The following is a 19,789-nucleotide window of genomic DNA, read 5'->3' as shown; positions in this document are numbered from 1 at the left end:
AAAACGAGGGGAAATATGGGAAAGAGAAAAGGCACACTACCTATCATGGCAGGAGGCTAGGATGACCTGAGCACTTGCGGAAGGACAGCTGTGTTACGTACCCTTCCTTATCATGTGGTAAACACGGAGAAGATAAGGCGCTGGTGGAAATTTACCCGACGTTAGCATACTAGGGTTAAGCGATTTATTCTGCATATTGCTCCTAAATATCCACTTGTATGAAATTGATATAAACTCTAGTACGTCTGTATTAGAATTATGTAATTAAGATGGAAGAGAATATTAATGTGTAGTAGGCAAAATAAATCACTAAAGAAGAGGTGCTACGAAACTTCATAATATGGTACTTAGATTACAGACCTATGTCAGACACATTGCTTTTACCTGTCCAATCCGATAACGTATTTCTTATGCTATCTCCGAATTATTTCCACTCTGTTTAAGAGATTTTTTCGAACAGTAGGGATTAGACATAGCCCTTCATTGGAAGAGGTAATTTTCAAAGTCAGTATGATCGTCTGGGGGCAGCAACTTTACAATGAAAAAAAAAAAAGTCATGGTACTGAACTGGTTATTTTGCCAGTAAGTTGCCTGTGCAAATTATGATCACATTTGGGGAGACATAAATTAAAAGCACGAGAATATTAATACACCATTATCATCATAATCATTCCGACTCTTATTCCCACCTAGAGATGGGTTAGATGGGCTTAGCAAGGACAGAGGTAGTATGAAAGTGGGGGAAATATCGACTCAGTGTCCTGTGAAATGGGACAATCAGTTATTCACACAAGTTTGAAACTTTCTTAATTTTGCCTCCACGTCTTAAGTATTATCAGTTTCATACATGTTTTGTTTTGTGCAATGCGAGACAAATAATTAAGGAATAAGGAGCTAAAGAGACTCGTATGTCACTGATATAAAGCCTTGACAGTGAGTGACTTAGTTTAGATGTGGTTGGGAAGTGAGATGAACAGGAGAGATTGAGTGTTGATGAGAAATTATCAAATGAATAACTGGAAAATGTGTGAAGCTGGTTCTATGAAGCAGATAAGTGACAAAGTTTGGGAAGGGGAGCTTCTTTGCTTTACTATCCTTATCTTTACCTCAAAGAATTTATCATTGTCATATTCATCTCCGTAACAAACATCCTAGTAGGGACTATTAGTTTTGTTACTGTTTGCTTTCCTCTGTGGTCCTTTAAATTATTGGGACTGGAAAGTGTTTGAGTGAGGAGCTGGATTTGGAGCTGAGAGGAGCTGGATTTGGATGCGAGTTCAGAAATAAGATGCATATTTATGAAGTGAATATGTAAGCAACAATGTTTCCAAAGTGAGTGAGTGACTAAATAAGTGAGTGAACGAGTGGAAATGCTTGGGGAGTTAGTGAGTGAATGTGCTTGGGGTGTAAGTGAATTGATGTTTGCAGAAGTGTGTTAGTGAGTGGAAGTGTCTAGGAAGTAAGTTAATGTTTTGGGGGAGTGAGTGAGTGAATGACCGTGTCTGGGGAGTGTGTGAGTGGATATGTTTGGAGAGTGAATGGGGGTATGAATGTTTTTAAACTGTGAGCTAATAACTGGATTTCTTTGGGGAATGAGTGAATATGTTTGGAGACTGAATGAGTGACTAATGTGTTAACAATGTGAGTAAGGGAATGTATTCATTTGGGGAGTGATGAAAGAATGTGTTCATCGCGCGAGTGAGTGAGCAGATGGGTTGGGGAGTGAGTGAAAGTTGTGGTTAAAACTGAGTGAGGAATAGAAGTTGGAAACGAATACAGAGCAGACACTGAAAAACGATTGAATACTGGTTGCAAAGTGACTGGCAAGGATTCAAAAACACATGCCTAAAAAGAAAAATTAGGGAAGCGAAAAAGCAGTTAATTGGGGGGGGGGGAGTGATGTGGCAGTGATTTGTAAGCGAGTTAGTAAAAGGATTTATGATGTGACTGGGTGTCTGCAACTGAGACATGAGGCGTATACTTTCATGGGTGTTGTTGGGCGTCCAAAATTACATAGGAAAAGACAAAATTATTCATTGTTAGTAAAGCACAATTAAACCTTCAATCGCGAACTGACTATAAATTTCCATTTTTTAATTCATTACATTAATGCCTGAAACACGGGGTGAATGTGGAACGTGTCTGGTCGTCCTATGTCATTGCTGATTGCGCTCTCCAAGGTGGGAAGCAGGCTTATATTACGTACTGTATTATCCCTAGGCATTCCATAACTGACCGTCAGTAAACAGGGCTAGCAGTCCACTCCGCAATTTAAGGCTTAAGTATGCGACCTTAATATATACATGAGAAGTTGTGTTGCATAAAACCGATCACCTGCTGGGGGACCAATCTTGCAACATTTCAATTGGCTTCTCATGGTGGTGACGGTAATGGTAGTGCCATCTTCAGTACCATCCATGCAACACCTCACCACCACTCAAACACCACCATCACTACCACGCAGACACCATCATCATCACCGCACAGACACCAACACCATCAACATCATCACACAGACTCCACCATCGCCATCACATAAATCCCATCACCACCACCACTACACAGACACCAACACCATCAATATCATCACACAGATTCCACCATCGCCACCACATAAATCCCATCACCACCACCACCACCACACAGACACCACCACCATCACCACCACACAGACACCACCACCATCACCACCACACAAACACCACCACACTCACACTGACTTACCATCACCACTACTCCCACCACCTTTCCGACACCTTGAATCCCTATCCGTTGTCAATGTTGGACTTGACCAGAGATATTTTCTTCTTTTTTGGTGTGTTTCATTAGCGCTTTTACCACTGATAATTCCCACGTAAGTTTTAAGGGCGGACACTTATGGTATACATTTAGTGGCCTTAATGTAACATGCATATCTGTCCTGCTCGTCACGGTATTTCTTGTGCATGAAACGAAATCTTTTCAACACATGGATTCATTCAGGCACAGACGTTCATACAACTTCCTGAAGCTATATATATGTGATTATATGACTGGGTGGATGTTCACGAACTATTATGGTAGTATCACATCCCTCTATATAGCAATACACACTAACAAGTTAACTACAGGAACGAATCGCAGACACTCTGTTCTGGAATATACTACAACTTTTACATTAAAAACTGATGTCATAATACTGAGTGAGTGATTTTATAACGAATTAATCAGCATCGTTCAAAAGTAGTAATGTGTAGTGTTATGATGTTCAGATCCTCAAGCAGCTCTGTCGATCATCTGGAAGTGAGTCTGCGTCCTTGGAAGTTACAGTCCGCTCTGTTAACAAGTCCATTCCATGCCCATCAAGAAATTTGACTGTATTTGTTTATTTTATACATAATTCGATAATAGTCCCTTAGTAACTTCATTCTCCACTGTTGATTTCGTCCGTCATTATTTAATTGTTGGGATTTCTTCTGGACAATTTTCAATCGGCCTGCATTTGTGTTATCCATCTGGAAACCACTGAAGATTATAAGGATGCTTTTCTTTATTAAATATGTTTATACTGTGTTACTTGACCGCAGTTTCAAATTATATTCCAGCAGAGTTCTGTCTATTTGTGGAAGTCAGAGTGATCAGATGGTTACATTTCATCACAATTTTCCTCATATCCTACACTGTTCTCAGAGTAATAGAATAAATACAATTCAAGTAAATGGTTAATGTTTGATAATAAAAAATCATTAAGTATTAGCGCACGAGAAAAATGTGCCCTAACTGAATTCTAGAAAATATAATTTGTGTGTGTGTGTGTGTGTGTGTGTGTGTGTGTGAGAGAGAGAGAGAGAGAGAGAGAGAGAGAGAGAGAGAGAGAGAGAATATCTGATGAGCCCTCTGGATTCCCATCTTCCAGACGACCTAACATCTATATTAATGCGAAGACTTGCTGCAACCTATTACCTTCCAGTCCCACAGGACATCCCTCAGTTCTAATATACAGCACCTTCGTCCTTTTCAGTCCATCTGCACATCCACCCAGTTCCAGTGCAGGTCTGACGGGTCATGCGTGCCATTGTTCCAGCGATGTGATGGGACTGACCACTGTCCTGACGGCAGTGATGAGATGGACTGTGGACTGGTGGGTACCTAATAACTACATGACACTCTCAGTATACAGAATTTCTTGAAAAACTCGGTAATTAAAATTCATAGCTCTTCTCTATAATTTAAATCTCTGAGAGAGGAAAATTAGTTCAGCTAAATCTATTTTCCAAATTCTCCTGGCGAGTGCATCTTGTTGGTTGCATGTGTTCTCTTGATAATGGTACAACCACTAAAAATGTGAGTAGCAAGGATATAGCCAAGATGATCCAGATTTCTTTTTCATACACATACGACCGTCTCTGGAGTGTTCTGCTCATTTGTACTATGGGTCACCAAAGTAGCGGTGCACAATATACGTGAAACATTTCGGAGCACAGAACGAAGGTCACTGAATTATTAGTGTCGGACCTACCACACACTGGTAACCCTGATGTCGGGAGGTGTCATATTTCGTCAACGAGCAATATCCTCTTGCAAACATGTAGCAGATATTATGTTTATGTAAACGGACATTGTTCATACACAATGAGACGTTAGTAATGTTTCATGGGACACAAATATATAGTGGGTAACGTGGTTCACATTAGGTGGTTATACCCATCAACCCTCCCTCAACATCAGCAATTGTTCGAATGTTCTAGGCATGCATCTGACCCCCTGTGCACTGATACGTTTGTGACTCATAGTATGCCCTGTGTCCATCAAAATATCTGTTAGCTGAAACTGTACTCCGGTTTGGCGGATCAGCAATTGCCCAGACTAGAAGTTCCTAAATGACAGTTGCACATGCGCGGCTTATGACGTCACAATGTCACTGACGCGTCCCCTATGTTGGCCCTTTGTACAGACGCAAGGTTAGGCTAGACTGATAAGGTTGGGGTGTCCTGGGAGGAGGGCTAAGTCACCCATTTAGGGTTGGATATTAAAGTTATTAATTTAACCTAAATTAGCGTCTGTAGACTATACAGTACAAAGGCCTAACATAGGATGAGGACACTGGAGAATCAGTGACGTATGTACACTTGGCATTTAGGAACTTTTCATATGAAGGAACTTCTGGTCTGCTGCATCGGTAGCACATCTAGAGTGACAGCTACAGAAAGATCACTACAACTTCTTACCATCCCAAGCCTTGTTCTCTCATCTTGCCGGTGGACCGAGTCTTCTCCCATCCGCCATACCACAACACGCCCACTGTTTCTCCCAACCTAAAAATGATCTGTGTGACAAAACTAGCAAGATATACACTTAACATTTGTCACTTGCAGACATAAACACTGATTCACTTCAGTGCGATAAAATATTAGTAATTCGGTATTTGGAGCCTAGTACATCTAAGGGATTCATAACTGTTCGCTTATACAGAGAGAAGCCATATTACTGTTCACAGCTTATGCCAGCTCTTTCAACCATGTCGTGTCTCCAGCCGCTCATTTGAAGAAGCTGTAAGAAGTAATGTGTATTTATGTGTTATGATTGTTTACGTAACAGTATCATACAATACATAATTTGTCTGTACTCATAACACATTCCATAATAATAATAATAATAATAATAATAATAATAATTCATTTAGTTTCGTTTCTCTTATAATGGCCCAAAAATGCTTTCTTGCGTCGGCCTTGATCATTTAATGGTGGCTCTCCACGCCGATCGATCTCTAGCAGCCTCTCTGTTCAGCGCCTTAACCCAGGTAATAATAATTCACACCGATATTCTTAATTATTTTCAGGTTCACTGTACTACCGGAGAGTTCCAGTGCACTAACGCCAAGCAGTGTATAGCCGGATCTCTAGTTTGTGACGGCACCGCACAGTGTAATGACTCCAGTGATGAGACTTTTTGTCCCACTACGGCAACTGCAACTACAACAACTACAGCAACAACAACAACTACGACAACAACTGCAACTACACCTATGGTCACTCCAGAAGTAGTTAGTGAGGTATAGTATTGAGAGAATCAGATACTGCACAAAGATATCCATTCCGTCATCTATAATCATCATTATTTTTTTTCTGTATCCGACTCTGGGCATAGGTTTCACAGTCTGTTCTCATGGCCCAGTACTCCTCAAACATAGTACAACAGATTTTGATGGAGTGCGAAGGAGATGGAGTGAGTGGTATGTAAAGCTTTAAAGTGTAAGGTATGACCGGATCGAAATGATAGAAAGCTTAGTAGGCTTGAATTTATAATGTGAGTAAGGTCAGTGGGTGTAATAGGGTACAGGAAAAGAAGCAGAGATAGTGTTAAAGATAATGGTTTGTGGAAAAACATGAATGGATAAGAGTGCATCAGAATGCCCCCAAATGGGGGTTGGGGAATGGTAATGTGGACTGGAAAAAGGTAAATTACTTGAAGACAGAATGTATGTGTTATGCCATTGTAGGAAGAGAAGCGGCAAAGGGCAATGCTCATATTTTAGGAAAAAGACTCGGCTGGGCATAGTGAAGAAAGGTGTATAAGGGAAAGGAAAGTGGAAGAGTTACTGTAGTGTACCATACAAAACACCACAGTAGGGAAGAACAGGGGACGCTTGCTTAGGACAGGGTGTGGGTCTATTAATCTGGTGTTTACCATGAGAAAAAGAACAGTCAGCCTGTACCTTTTATGGGTCTGAAGTAGGTAAATGGCAGAGCTGGTAGAGAGGCTATGTAGCAAGCGTTACAGATGTGCTGCGGGGAGGAGGAGTCTTTCATATACTGAAAATTTTTATTAACTGGACAAGGTAGAAGTGCAATTAGGAAGGGAGGAAAATTATTAGTTTGACTGTACAAATGAGATTGTGTCAGCAATATTTCCATTGCTGTTGTACCTCTTTAAATGGGCTGGTGAAGATGACGGTACAGGTGTGGCTGAGTTAAATGATGTAGGAATAGATGAAAACCGGGAAGTAAAGCAGTAACAGAATATCAACAGACGTCCTTGGGGTAAAGGAATTAATGAAATAACCACGTAAAATATATTAAACAATGGGTTTACTTTGACCAGGCTCATGCGATTTTATGTAACTAACGAAAACATGCTGCACCAAGAGATTAAGGGCAATCTCCTACATTGCTTATTACGAACTTTGCACAGTAATTTAGCTGACTCTAGGAGGCCTAATTCGTCTCAAGAAAACCAGTCGCAGCCCAGACGGTTAATATCTACGCCACCCCCAGAGTTCGTGTGCCAACGACGAGTACATGTGCTCGGACACCGGCCGCTGCATCCCAACCACCTGGCAGTGTGACGGCCACCTCGACTGTCTCAATGGGGCAGATGAGGAGGGTTGCTCCCAGGTCAGTTCCCTCCTTTTTCCATCTTTCCACTTCCCTACTAATTCCACTTTTATCAGTTCGGGTGTTTCAGTCATTCAAAAGGTGTGTGAACAGATGCATAGTGATGGCTTTATTGGTGTAGAAAAGACAGTGCCAAAAGCTGAGAGCCTGTGAGAGAGTCTTAAGTCTCATTCAAAGGATGTAAAGGATGTAACTAATGTTATATATATATATATATATATATATATATATATATATATATATATATATATATATATATATATATATATATATATATATATATATACTTTGTTACCGCGGATGATTACCCTCACCTTAGTACCGCTCCAGTAACGTTCCAACCTTACCTTAGTACCGTCCCAATAATGTTCTACCCTCATTATATATATATATATATATATATATATATATATATATATATATATATATATATATATATATATATATATATATACTTTTTACTGCAGGTAACTGAGTGCAAGAGCCAGCGGGGTATGTTCAGATGTGGTGACAACTCAGACTGCCTGCCCCAGTCCCAGGTGTGTGATGGCAGGATGGACTGCAAGGATGGCAGTGATGAGGGACCTGGATGTGGTCAGTACTCGAGCCTCATAACAGTAGTTGACATTAGTTTTGTATGTACAGAATTTCTCGGTGACTCTGATCATTAGTCTCCACTTATTGCACAGGTGGAGACTATTGTTTTTGCTGGCATTATTATTATTCCGGCCTCGGAGTCTCACGACGATCCCAGGAGAACCGGAAACTGCGTTTGGAATCTGATGGGCCCAGGTTATGTGTTCTGGCATGGGCCATTGCTGGTGGGGGAAAAAAAAAAATCCTTCATGTGCAAAAGGAAGTGCATGTACGAAGTGTCATATCAGTATAATGTTGTGAACGAGAAAAGTTGGTCGTGTCTACTAGAGATATCAGTGGGACCTGCACAAGGAATCTGAATTGCCCATGTTATGTGTCCTTGTATGGGACATTGCTGATAGAGAAATATTCAAAATCTCCCCATTGTGGTCAAGGCCATTATAAGAAACAGTAGGTGGAGACTAGTGACTGTCCTGGCATGGGCCATTGCTGATAGAAAAACAATCCAAATCCTTTATGCGCAGTGGAAGGACATGTCAGATAGCGTTATATCAGTATTATGCTGTGAATGAGATAAATTGGTCGTGTCTACTGGATTTCAATGAGACATGCACAAGGATTCTGAATTGCCCAGGTTATGTGTCCTGATGTGGGCCATTGCTGATAGAAAAAAGTTCAAAATCTCCCCAGTGGGGTTAAGGTCATGGTAAGAAACAGTAGGTGAAGACTAGTGACTGTCTGCAGGACAGTTACAGAGTTCTAGATATCATTCCCACTTAACTGATGTGTACCACCTACATGAAGCAAGAGAGACTTTTTTTTTTTTTTTCTTGCGTGCTTCAATCTTCACAACATCAAGCTACTAAACTGGATGTGATAATACTTTCGCCATCAAAATCAGCCAGACATATTAATTTATTAAAACAGTCAGTTTAGTCTGTATTAATTCCACCATTATATTGGTAAACGCCAAAGCATACGCCGGCAAATGCCTATCGTCCACCATCACTAAAAAACTAGATCAGTAATCCTCTGGCAGTCGGAGGCATATTGTCACAGCATTACCAAAACCGAAAATTCTTAGGATTTTGCTGCTTACTACCGAATTAAATATCACTAACATTCAGAAGACTGAAGTCAGTGGTATTATGTTGAAGGTAATTGAGTATAATAGGCCTTTGAAGAACTTCTAATAGTTGCACTTTAAATAGCCATTCTCTTCATTGAGATTATGATAGAAAATGGTGAATAATGGCAAGCCAAAAGAAGAAGTTAGAGTTTTTATCTTGCAAAATCCTCAAACAAATGGAGGCATATCATCACAGTTTCTCTTAAATTATTAACAAACAAGCCAGTAGGCAACAATGGCCAGCTCTAAGCAGATTTAGTTCTGTCAGCAACAAGAAGAGAGTTTTGGTATGAAAAGTCACTCCTGTATGGCTGTACCAAAGGACAACATCCCACCCAAGAATCATAGCTGTGGGTCAATAACCTTTGGATCCTTAGCATTTCATGCGAGCCTAGTCGTGATTTTAGCGATTGTCTGCTGAAGTGTTTTTGATGGTATTTGACCCCTGACATGACGGATATATGTCATGCATGTACGAAGCACACTTTCAGTAGTCATTAACGTCTATAAGCATGCATAGTGGAGCTAGGGAACTTGAAATTAGAGGAATGGCCTATCAGAAGTACAAGTTCTAGGTGGTGCTGCCGACGACTGGAGTGAGTTTCGACACTAAATGTAATTTTTTATGGAGGTACTAAAGTCCAACATTCCACCCAAGAATTATGGCCTTGACTTAATAATATTCAGATCCTTAACATTTTGTGCGAACATAGTCGTGATTTTAGCTGTTGTCAATGCTGTAGCATTTGCTGACGTTTGACACCTGACCTGGCTAATATAGCACATAGGTGTAAATAGAAAGTTGTAGTACTAGCTATGCAAACTCTCATTCAATTCCATTGAGCCACTGGGGATCTAGGGGGGCATTATTGAAAAGGGGTAATGGTTGCTAGGGACACTGAGACCAGTCTTCGCAGGGTTTCCACTCAAAAGCTAGAGAGAGAGGAAAATGGATGGCACACTTCCAATACGGAATGACCTCAAGATTACGCCTAAAGAAGTCAGAGATTTTGATAACCATTAACAATGCTTCTACAGCTCAAAACGCGAAAAGTACGAAAAAAGGGGATTTTCTGCCGTTGCTAGGCAACGAGTAGTTGCCTAGCAATCAAAATCTTGCCGACACAACTAGGTCAGAGGCTGGTCATTGTATCCAGGTTTGGTCAGAATCGGTTCATTCTGAAGGGCAGAAGTGCCTGCCACAATTAAGCAAGAAAGATTCCAAGCAAGAAAACGCGACTAACAATATGAGCTGGCCAACAAGCCATATATTTCGGAATACTGCCCACGAGGTTTGGTTTACTTCCTTGATTTTGAGATATTTTGGGAACTGCCACACACACACACACACACACACACACACACACACACACACACACACACACACACACACACACACACACACAGGCAATTACATTGTTCCCTCCCTACGCGGGCAATAATTAGTAGCTAACTCGTAACATATCCCACTAGGTTTTTTTCTGCTATGATATGCTTTATGATATACCTGTACGACAGTCCTTCACATCGTCACCTTGTATTAATCTTATTTGGTTTATTGAACATTATAGGTGGTCACGTACATATTAAGTCCTGATTAATGTTTATATGAACACTGGTACTGGTCTTGACAGTCCATAAATTATGAAATTTATTATTTTGTAAATTTTACTGCCCTCAGCATCTTAGAAGATATACAGTGATAACGCTTGTGTATTACAGACAGTCCAGAATAGTTTTCTTACAAAAAGTAGCCACTTCTTAAGTACGAGGGGACTCCTGTTCGTCTGTCATTAGACAGAATTGTTTAGGAAAGTAACTCTTACTGCAGGGTTGAATACGACAAGTTAAGCCTAAAATCTCTTAAATCAATTAAACATTTGTCCACTCTTCTTTACTATCCATGTCTTATTTGCTCATACAGGAGCTGCCTATCAAGGATCATACGGTCGGCCTGCTGAGGTGTTCTTCATATGTTCTTGTGACCCTAACCAACAATTTGACCCCGGTGATAGAAGAGAAGAGAATTCTGACATGTAGAAATGTAAAGAAAATATACTTAAGTTTCGTCATCTTACCTGTTCCTAATTTCGAGACAAATAAATGTAAGGTGACAGAAATTAGTGTATAGTACAAGATTTAGAGAATTCCTACAACTAACACTTACAGTACAATAGGCCGTTTTATAGGTATCGTAAGAGGCTTCATAGCATCTCTTCCTTTGGCAGTAGAGTTTGCAAGCATCACCTTAATATTTTCCTGTGTGTTTGCCGTTTTAATAAAGACACATTGGCATCAGTGAACGTAGAATACAAGAAGACCTTTTTGATTAACGGACGAAGCAGGTCTTTTTGGAAGAATTGGTACCCTTCCATCAGTCAGTTTTTCTATGAGGTACTAAAATGCGCTATCGGAAATTACAGAGCATATAGCAAATGAAAATCAGGTACGACCCTAACTGTTCCTTTGAGCTTGGTGATGTAGACTCACTCACAACACGGGCCAGTGAAATCAAAGCTGTATCATGCCTTAGACTGAGGTCGGTCGCTTACGAATTCGGGAAGAAAATTTTAAGTGGCAACATCTGATAAACATTAAATTTCAGACTACTAGGCCCATGACAAGTATTACTACAGTATTACTTGTGCACAGAAATACGATACAATTCGAATAATTTTGTGATCACCAACTCCACTGAACTCATTAACAATATAACGAGCAGTTGATGTTAATGGGACTTACGGGAGACTAAATTTCGGGAGCGTAAAATAGCCACTCATTAGTACTCAGCATATGTTATATTTTTCATTAACAACTGTTATAGTGATTCTTATGGTCTGTGTTCTTACAAAATTTCCTAAGTTTACCCAGACGTATATGATATTCAAGGGAGTTACGGTAGTTTTGAGTTTTTTACCAGTTATGAGGTGGAATGTTAGTTACCAGCTAAATGGACGAGTGTCATGTAGCAATCAGGAAGATTATTACAGTTGTCAGTTGTAAGGACGACTCTTACAGTTAACAGAACAAATTTTACACTTTATAAGAAGAATTTTGCTTAACAGGAAGAATGTTAAAGTAAATAGGACGAATTTTACTGTTAATAAGACGATTTTCAGTTAACTGGACGAATGATTCAGGTAACAGGACGAATGATAGTAATAAGACGAATGTTACAGATGATAGGGCGAATGTTTAAAAATAGACGAATGTTACAGTTGACAGGACAAATGTTTAAGTTAGACGAATGTTACAGGTGATAGGGCGATGTTTATAATTAGACGAATATTACAGCTGATTGGACGGTATGCTATAATTACCAGTTACTATAACGAATGCTATTTACTAATCATTATTCCAGGTAAGAATTGCAACAACAGCAGCTGTAGCCACGGCTGCTTCGCCACCCCATACGGCTACGAGTGCACCTGTCCTCCCAGCTTCTCCCTAGACCACTTCCACTCAACCTGCCTCAGTAAGATCCCACACTGTACAGTACTCAGTATTTACGTATTGTACAGGAATATGAGCCGTTTCAGCACAACGCTTTATTTCCATTAACCCTAACCCAACTTCGCGTGGCTTAATCTAACCTAATCTGATGTAACTTTAACTAAACAAATCTAACCAAAAAATAGGACTGACCTGACCTAACCTACTGTAATGTTAACCTAACCCTAACAGACTACTCTGAATTAATCCAACCTAACCTTAGTAGAAGTACCTAAAAACAAACTAACCTACTCTAGTCCAACCTAACAGACGAATCAGACTAACCAAATCTTAAGAGACTAATCTTACATAATATAACCCTAACACTACTAATCCAACCTAATCCACAGACATAACCTATCTAATCAAGCCTAACCTAGACCTTTCTGGAAAAGGAAAAAAATCTTCAAGAATCACTGAGATTCATACTGTGCTGTATATTTTGATTTACAGGACGGAGACTTGAAATTCGATATTGTACGTCTTCCTTCAATAACGGTATGACTTGCCTCAGTTCGTTTCACTTCTGTAAAGGCACGGGCCCACACTCTCGTCGGGTAAGGAGGCTCCCTAACATCTTTTTCTAGCCGATTTATTTTGCCTAGTTCACCTTATTATTATTTTCCGTGTCTTATAAATCCATCCAATATCGCCAAACTCTGCATAAATAACGTAGAAAAGGATATTAAACAGTCATATCCAATAACAAATAGCTAAGGAAGAGCTGCTAGAGAGCTTACATTTTGGGCATGTCCGTTACTTTTCTCCCTGGCTCTTCATATCAAAGACAAAGAAATATGGGCATAGAAATATAACATGCCTCTCTCAACACAGAAACATTAGCCATTAGAGGAAACTGAGGGGTGCATCAGCTGAAATATTAGATGAGCTTTTATCCCCGACATTACATTCAAGAAAAAAGCAAGCATTTATAAAAAACAGAACGAAAGCATTTAACCCTTTCAATCAAGTGACTTTTCTTTATACTAGCTACCTTAACACATTTTCTTTAATTTTCGTAAGCACTCTTGTAATGAACAGCAAATTGATTACTATATTTACCCCTCCGGTGCTTCGTTCAGGATCGCAAATGAAAAAGAAAACAGAAAGAAAAAGAAAGAATGAGCACTCAAAGGCCCACACCCTCCAACTGCTCTAAGGGCTAAACATTTGACTTTCCCCTGAAACCTTAGACCTTCGACACACTGCTTTCAAAACTGAATTATCTCTGAGCATAACCCCTCCGCCATATTGATGAAAATCTCATAATAAATGCTTGAGCTGACCTTGTTCTGTGACTTTGCTTCCCCCGCTTTCCTTATGGCCTTTGCCTCTCAGTGATTGTTCTCAAAATCGGATCCATTTACCTTTGCCTTTCCCTGAAACCTTTCATATAGTTTAGTTTAAGTCTGATAAAAACATTTGGTTGACCTTAAGATGTTGCCTTGACCTTTGACTTATTTTTCTCAAAAACAGTAGTTCAATTCCTCAGCTATTCCTCAACTCGTCCAACAAACTTGGTACAGATAACGTCAATACTGTTTTGTTTATTTTGTCCACACAGACACACATGGGTCTGCTAACTTTTACCTTACTTAGTTGCCCTGACCTCTGAGTAATTGTTTTCAAAATAGAGCCCTTTCGTTTTGGATTACTCTAAATTAGTGGTTCTTATCCTTTTTTCCCGTGTTACCCCTTGGCACACTGAGACAGGCTGTTACTACTCAGTCCTGCTTAAATCGGCAGAAAGAGTAGAGAAACATTTTGTGCTGGTATTGGTGATGTATATTCCAAGTGATTATGTAAGCTACAGAAAGAAGTCAGTATATGGTTTTCAACTACATTAAATTGTTTTCATTAGAACATCCACTAGGTTAGATTATTGGTGTGATGGGTGAAACATTTATGTTTTTAATAATTTTTTTTCTGTGCGAGCTCAGAGGCAAAACGCATCCCATGTCACGGTCAATATGCATCCCGTTTTGTCCTTTTTTTTTTTTTTTTTTTTTTTTTACATAGCAGAAAAGCCCACTTCATGATGGTATGTAGAAGCAAAAGGATCTTGTGTGCCCACTATGACCGAATGGTGTATTCTTTGACAAGCTTTAACCAGAAAGTAGCCAGGTCCTGCTCCTGATAAGCTTTTTTATTGTCTTATAACAAAAAGAAAAAGGAGAAATCATCAACCAATGTTTTATCGATATCTCCCCCTTGAAAAAAAAAAAAAAATCCTCTTTGGGGCTAATTACCGACAGGTTAAGAACCACTGTTCTAAATCCTAACACCAAGTTTGGTCTAAATAGGACAAAACTGTTTAAGCTGATATTGGCAGGCCAGTCTTTGATAGCCCTGTGACTTTGATCTTTGACCTATTGACTAAAAAAAAAAAAAAAAAAAAAATGGTTAACCCCCTGATTGTCTCTCGACACCTCAGCTAAATCTGATTAAAATTGGATGAATACTATGTTATTTTCTTCACACACACACACACACACACACACACACACACACACACACACACCCACCCACACACACACACACACACACACACACACACACCCACCCACACACACACACACACACACACACACACACACACGTCGAATAAAACATATGAGAGCGGGTATAATGAAATCCTTCACTCTGGGAATTTTTTCACATCATGTTATTCCAGCAACCCCGAGACGATTTGATATAGTTTTGATCTGACGCTTTACTATGAAGAGGTCAGAGCAGGCAACTCGTGCATTTAATCCCTTCATTTCGAAAAGTCTCCACAGCTTAAAAAAAAAAAAAAAAATCCTCGGGAAATGGCAAAACTACAGAAAGAAATATACCTCCTCAAAATCAAATGGTCAATAAATACAGTTGCAAAGGTTGCAGCCTGACGCGATTCCATTCCTATATTTAACCTCTTCAGTGACTGGACGGATGCTGGCGAGGAGCGTCTTCGTGTGGTGGCACTGATATGATTGGGGGGATCCATTGCCTGGTTGTACCATTAAAAGACGAGTTTTCCCACACAACGAGCGAACGAACTAATTAATTTCCATTTTGCACAGTGTTGTGGTGCGATAATCGTTTCTGGGAATAATAGAATATAAAACTAAAGTGATCGACCAAGCATCTAGAGAACAATATCACCGCTCTAGCTCTATCTGGGAAGAAGTTATAAGCCTTGGACAATCGTGATGGTCGGATGGGGTCGGACCGCTCATTGTAATTTTCCGCCCATAAACCGGCAGTAAACTCCGCTCCTTTGCTTCGCTCACTCGCTTGTAGAAAACGTCCCTCATCCCTCCCCCTCGCTCCCGAAAGAAGAATCGTGAGCTGCAGGAGGAATGCAACTTCAGCCTGCAGTCCGCTAGGTTCACGCTCAAATGATCTGGGACTGTAACTGCTGCTACTACTACTACTACTTGTACAGTAGTAATAGTAGTAGTAGTAGTAGTAGTAGCAGTAGACAAATGGTAGTAGTAGTAGTAGTAGTAGCAGTAGACAAATGGTAGTAGTAGTAGTAGTAGTAGCAGTAGACAAATGGTAGTAGTAGTAGTAGTAGTAGTAGTAGTAATAGTAGCAGAATCGCAGCAGCAACAACTGAACGATGCATTTATTTCACATTTGCTGTCTCCTTAAGATGATATTCAGCTAAGGATAAATTTTCAAAATAGGAGAGGTTACAAACGTCCTTCATCAAGCATTACGCTACTGAGGGGTTCTCTTAAGCTGGCCAAAATCGCCTGTCAACAACAAGAATACACAGCAAAATGATATCATCGTAGTGAAAGAGTTAACAGTAATATCGCAAATTTCTGCTCATCAGTAAGCCGACGCAGATGTATGTTAATTCACCGTCACATATTCAAATTACCTAACATATCAGCACAGTCCATTCATAAATCGCTGTTAATCTTTATCAGATAAATTATAGTCCACGTAAAAAAAAAAAAGTGCTGCACAAGCTTATTTATGAACTTTGTGTGTCAATTTATCTATAAATCTAATACCAGTGCGGAGTGGCCTTGATAAACAGACCTCCAGATATTTGTATCCCTACTCAGTAAGGACCCCTTATGTAACAACACACCATGCCTTGTCATGCACATCTAGGAACAAAGGTTCACCTACTCTTCCACTGTACTTACCTTAAAATTAGGGTATGTCCGCCACAAAAGATAATCAACCAATGGCAGGGAAACATACCTAGCCCCCCTCCTCAGTTTAAGAATCCAGCAGAGGAAAGTAAGAAGCATATGTGAAATATTATGAGAACTTTTGTCCTCAGCTGTACTTGTCTAAACTATTCCTCCACATTTTCCCCTCTTTGCCTCTTCTCTCTCTCTCTCTCTCTCTCTCTCTCTCTCTCTGTACCTCTCTAAACTGTTCCTTCACATTTTCCCCTCTTTGCCTCTTCTCTCTCTCTCTCTCTCTCTCTCTCTCTCTCTCTCTCTCTCTCTCTCTCTAGGCTATTCACCTTATCATTATACCTTTCAACCAGTCTCTCACTTTCAGTTCATTCCCTATTGTAAACACATTTCAAGACATCGCTACTTCTGCTTCCCACCACGTTAGCATCATGCCTCAAATAGCCTTAAAATATCGATGTGTTTCAGAGGAGATAATACCAGCACTTCCCTCATTCTTTACTAATGGATCTCAACCATAATCTACTGTTTCCCTCTGTATACTGACCATTTTTATACCTACACATACATTCTTCTTTGCTTTTATTACAATGCCTAGATAAATTTCCAGTCAATAATTCTGGGTCAAGTAATAGCTTGTTTGAAGTCCTGCATAGAAATGTGTGACGAAACTGTAAGGTATGTGTAAATATCATCAATACTGTACACCTGCACTTTTATACTTTGTGTTGAAAATAAGTATTTAGATTTTTCTTTTATTTTTGCCTCATAACAGCTGAAATCAGAGTGAGAAGTGATGGTTAGGCACATACGCTCAGGGAATATTATTAATGTAAATTGTTTTTGTGCAACAGGCGGCCTGCCCTCGTCGTACGTGCTGGTGGGTATGAAGAACTCCCTGGAGGCGTACGCTACTGACGGCAGCCAGATGGGCTTCACGGTGTTCCCTGGCAAAAAGCCTCGCTCAGGGGTCAGTATGTCCATTTGACTCTGGGATAGTGGTCATCTAATTAAAGCCTATATTGAACGATGCCCTGGTAGCCCGGAGACGTCGCTTTCATTTTATTCTTCCCATTGGCTGAAAATTTTATTCCTCCTCAGACAGATCACTTGAACTAGACGTAATAGTTATAGCCTTTATCAACTCCTCAATAAAAGGACGGTCCTAAGTTGAATAGGAATTGCCTGGTGGCAGACTGGCAGTAGGAACAGAGAGAAAAAGGACATCATGTGAATTCAAGAAGTTCATACTCACTTTCGAATTAATGGAAAAATCTGACTGTCAGACCTTCAGCACGATGACATTTTTTTTTTTTATGCGTTTTTGGTACTCCATATTGCAATTTTTTCCATTAAATGTAATGGTGTGATTTTTTTTTCTGAAAGTGTTTAATTCTAGGAAGCACGGCGAATGAAAGTACTGGTGATGCTTAAGTCCTGACAAACTATTTCTTTTTTTTTTCTTTTACTTCCTTTTTTCAAACAATTCAGTCTACAAAATTTTACTGATTTTGGAATTCTAGGAAATGTTGAATATTTGAGTTTTTTTCCCCCTTCACGCATTTCCATAACATTATTACAGATGATAATAGATATAATTACTAATTAACGCGAAACAGGATTCATAATGGAAGTTGCCAGGGAACTGCATGAAGGACTGTGATATGGCATGAGTACGAAAGTCATGGGTAAGAGCAGTGGAAATGAGCATGTAAAGATATGTATGCAGTATGAGTAGGGTGACCAGGCTGATAAGCACTGTAAACTGTGATAAGATGTTTAAAAGGGAAAAATACTGACAACAGGATTGAAGAATATGATGCGGCTAGATTGTATGCTCATATGGAAAGAATGGATTATACAGAGGATAATGAAACGAGTATAAGTGAATAAGCTTAGGGATTGGAGAAGACGTTAAACGGCAGGCCAAGAAAGGGTTATATGAGTATGATTGACGAGTGTGTGAAAAATACGTATAAAGGTTAAAGTAAGAAGTTAGCAAGGGACCGAAGTGGTTGGATGTATTTTAGTGTCCACAAAAGGATAATCTCTACAACATCAAAAATCTGTTGTATATAGATGAAAAAATATTTTTATTACATAGGCTGTTTTGTGCACTTCAGAGTGAGCAACATTAGTAGTGCAAATTAGGCCGTCTTCCAATCCATCGGTTAGGAAATTTCATGTTTAGTAACCCATGAACAGCTACACCACAGAAAGGTGGTGAACTATCCTGCATGAAAAAGATGGTTCAAAGTCTTCCACCTGTGATAGCACAGATTCACTAAAGACAGTTTTAGTGCCGTCAAAATATCTGAACACCCATGTATGTTTAGAGAAATGTATAAAAAGTGTCAGGCACTTCATTTTTAGGTAGATAATCAAAGGAATAACTGCCTGATAAGTGAAGACAAAACGCATCGATAATGGAAATATAACAGGACGTGCTGATGTCATGCAAGTATGGTGAAACCAGAATTCTGAAAGCCTGAATAGATCGTGAATACATATATTTCCAGATCATTAAGAAGGCTACTGACAGTTCTCCCACTTTTGTGCTTTCTCATTTCCTTGTTACTTGATACTGCTTTAATACATTTACAGGTTGGAATTACAGTTGAGGTTATATATATATATATATATATATATATATATATATATATATATATATATATATATATATATATACTGTATATACAGAGAGAGAGAGAGAGAGGTGTGTGTGTGTGTGTGTGTGTGTGTGTGTGTGTGTGTGTGTGTATTGCTTGAATTGTAGCTGAGCTTTTTGTTACCTTCGTCAAGGAGGCTATGTTTTAGCCCGCGTTGGTTTGATTGTTTGCTCGTCTGTCTGTTAGCAGGATTACTAAAAAAGTTATGAACGGATTTTGATGAAATTTTGTGGAAGAGTGGGCCATAGGCGAAGGAAGAAATGATTAAATTTTGGGGCGGCTCCGGATCCAGGGTATCCTGTACAATATTTCCAAAAATTCTCAGCGACTATCAATGAAATTTTGTGGAAAGGTGGGCCATGGACCAAGAAAGAATTGCTTAAA

The 19,789-nt window shown here is 39.5% G+C and overlaps 1 protein-coding gene across 1 annotated transcript in view; it reads left to right on the top strand.

Moving 5' to 3' along the window:
- The window catches only part of LOC145413683 (uncharacterized), a 131,486-nt gene that overhangs the window by 70,792 nt on the left and 40,905 nt on the right, over positions 1–19,789 (top strand). The window contains exons 17-23 of the mRNA XM_080283338.1: positions 4,001–4,120; positions 5,819–6,031; positions 7,254–7,373; positions 7,467–7,522; positions 7,876–7,967; positions 12,461–12,574; positions 17,591–17,706. Coding sequence (XP_080139464.1) covers positions 4,001–4,120; positions 5,819–6,031; positions 7,254–7,373; positions 7,467–7,522; positions 7,876–7,967; positions 12,461–12,574; positions 17,591–17,706 — 831 coding nt within the window. The remainder of the gene's footprint in view (positions 1–4,000; positions 4,121–5,818; positions 6,032–7,253; positions 7,374–7,466; positions 7,523–7,875; positions 7,968–12,460; positions 12,575–17,590; positions 17,707–19,789) is intronic.

This window comes from Coenobita brevimanus, chromosome 97 (genome assembly GCF_032717465.1).
Source record: "Coenobita brevimanus isolate Jiangsu-jjx chromosome 97, ASM3271746v2, whole genome shotgun sequence".
Lineage (NCBI taxonomy): Eukaryota > Metazoa > Arthropoda > Malacostraca > Decapoda > Coenobitidae > Coenobita > Coenobita brevimanus.
The sequence above is the reverse complement of the archived record's forward strand: the minus strand, read 5'-3'. Positions and strand labels throughout refer to the sequence as shown.